Source organism: Frankliniella occidentalis, unplaced genomic scaffold, assembly GCF_000697945.3.
Source record: "Frankliniella occidentalis isolate FOCC.00 unplaced genomic scaffold, Focc_3.1 Scaffold4395, whole genome shotgun sequence".
Classification (NCBI taxonomy): Eukaryota; Metazoa; Arthropoda; class Insecta; order Thysanoptera; family Thripidae; genus Frankliniella; species Frankliniella occidentalis.
Window position 1 is genome coordinate 1 of NW_026271442.1, and position 2,339 is coordinate 2,339.

Consider the following 2,339-nt stretch of genomic DNA (forward strand, 5'->3'; position numbering starts at 1 on the left):
AAGTATAAGTTTCAAAAACTACTTCGTGATGTCACGTATCATTCTGTTTTAGTTTTTCAGGTAAGAGGAAGCCGGGAGTACCGCGACTAATATGAGGCAAAAGGAAAATTAAAACAGCACAACTTAGTTCAGATTTTGGCCAACGATATCCATTTTATTAATAAGAAAATTAACAAAGCAAAACGCGGTTTGGAGTGAAAAGTTTTCATTACAATCATTAGCTAGTAATTCAAGGCTCAGAAAAACACAAAGACTAGTATTTAGAGATATTTGCAGATACGTATGCTACCTTTCGGAAAACAACACGTACAAAACTTTGACGAAAACAAGGAAGTTTGTAAATTAATCTACCGTTCGATTTTTTGTGTGTTGGGTTCGGACGTGTCTCCCGCGATGACTTGAATGAGCAAAACATTTTTCACACTGATCACACTTGTATGGCTTTTCACCAGTATGTGTCCTGATGTGCTGAACAAGGGCACTTCTATCAGCAAAACGCTGCTTGCAGAAGTCGCACCGAAAAGGTTTCTCACCAGTGTGCGTCCTAATGTGTGTAATAAGATTTTGTCTCAAAGAAAAACGCTTCTGGCAGATTTCACACTGATATGGTTTCTCACCCGTGTGGGTTCTGACGTGGACCTTCAAGTTTTCTTTTTTCTTAAAACTCTGCTCACACGTTTCACATTTGAACGGCCTCTCATGGGTGTGTTTACGCACATGCGTTCCCAGTTGAGACTTTGAAATGAAAGTGCTGCCGCGGTATTTACCCTTAGGGCTCGCAACGAGGTGTCTGCGCGACACTCCCTTTATCGCCCTCCTGTTTCTAGGACTCTTGCTACTCTCGCCGCTATTGGTCTCATCGATACGTCCATGGTGCGCCTTCACAGCGCCGTCGCTGAGCACGTCACTGTCGTCGGCATTGGACGCCAGATTGACGCGCGGAGGGTGTTGGGGGTGCACTGTGTCGGCGAAGACCTCTAGAGCCCTGGCGAGGTCCTCCGAGTCCTCCTCGCGGCGGCCGCGAAGCGAGTAGCTTCCGGTGACCACCAGCCCCAGCTGCTCGTCCCGGACATCGGCGGGGTCATCGCCGTGCTCGACACCATACTGCTCGGCGTCGATCCCCGGTTGCTGCTTCTCGTTGGCCACCTCTCGTCCTGGTGGGTCATCACCGTGCTCGACACCGCACGGCTCGTCCTTGATCTCCGGATCCCTCCAGTCGGCCCCCTCTCGTACTGGCGAAGTCCCCAGCCGCGCACCTGCCGACAGGAACAGCACCGCGTTAGAGCTCGCCGGGACCGCTAGCACCGAAAGCCGCCCCACCACCGACCGACACGGCGTGCACGTGCAGGACGGGAGAGCCGCTGCTCAGCCCGGGGAGGGGGCGGGGGCTGGGCCTACTGCAACAGGGTCAGGAGTGTCAGAGCCGTTGCGCCCCGCGTCAACGGCGTTAGCGGGCGGAGGACTGGGAGCGCAGGCAGGGCCTGCAACAGAGAGACTAGTCAGGTGTGCGGCCGAGATAGATAGGAGGTATGGTCTCAAATACTACTTTGGGAAGCTACGCATTCCCCCGTTACAGTCCTCAGAACAAGTAGGCTGTCAGGCGAACAAAATACGGCCGGCAGAAATTGTAAATGGCGCAAGAAGGTTGTTCATAAGTTGGTCACCGACATAAGGTCATTGAAAAAAAAAAAAACAATGCCAAAAGTTGTGGGGAATAAAGTTTAATTCCTAATCGCATTGTACTATTTTCAAGATTACAAAGATTCAAACAACACAACTTAACAATTAGCATTTATGTTACCCGTCATAAATCTGGTAAACTAAAATGTTTGGTAATTAATCTTCTACTTGCTTTTTGTGTGATGGGTTTAGACGTGTCTCTCGCGAGTACCTTGCTGAGCAAAACATTTCTCATACTGATCACACTTGTACGGCTTCTCTCCAGTATGTGTCCTGATGTGCTGAACAAGGGCACTTTTATCAGGAAAACGTTGCTTGCAGAAGTCACACCGATAAGGCTTCTAACGAGTATGTGTCCTAATGTGTGCAACAAGGTCACATTTTTGAGGAAAACGCTGCTTGCAGAAGTCGCACTGATAAGGTTTTTCACCTGTGTGTTTCCTAATGTGTCTAGCAAGATGATGACTTAGAGAAAATCGCTGCATGCAGAAGTCGCACACATAGGGTTTCTCGCCTGTGTGGGATCTGATGTGCCCCGTCAGGTTTCCTCTTGTAGCAAAACTGTGCTCACACGTTTCACATTTAAATGGCCTCTCGCCTGTGTGGGTTCTGATGTGCCCCCTCAAGTTTGATTTTGAAGCAAAACTCTGCTCACACGT

At 49.2% G+C, this 2,339-nt stretch overlaps 1 protein-coding gene across 1 annotated transcript; it reads right to left on the reverse strand.

Moving 5' to 3' along the window:
- Positions 1–127: 127 nt before the first annotated feature.
- On the reverse strand, positions 128–2,021 carry LOC113210559 (zinc finger and SCAN domain-containing protein 20-like; the record flags this gene model as incomplete). Its single annotated transcript, XM_052276787.1, has 2 exons — positions 128–1,364; positions 1,892–2,021. Coding segments are annotated over 2 exons (1,152 nt in total), but the record flags the coding sequence as incomplete, so codon positions are not given.
- Between the last annotated feature and the right edge of the window lie 318 nt (positions 2,022–2,339).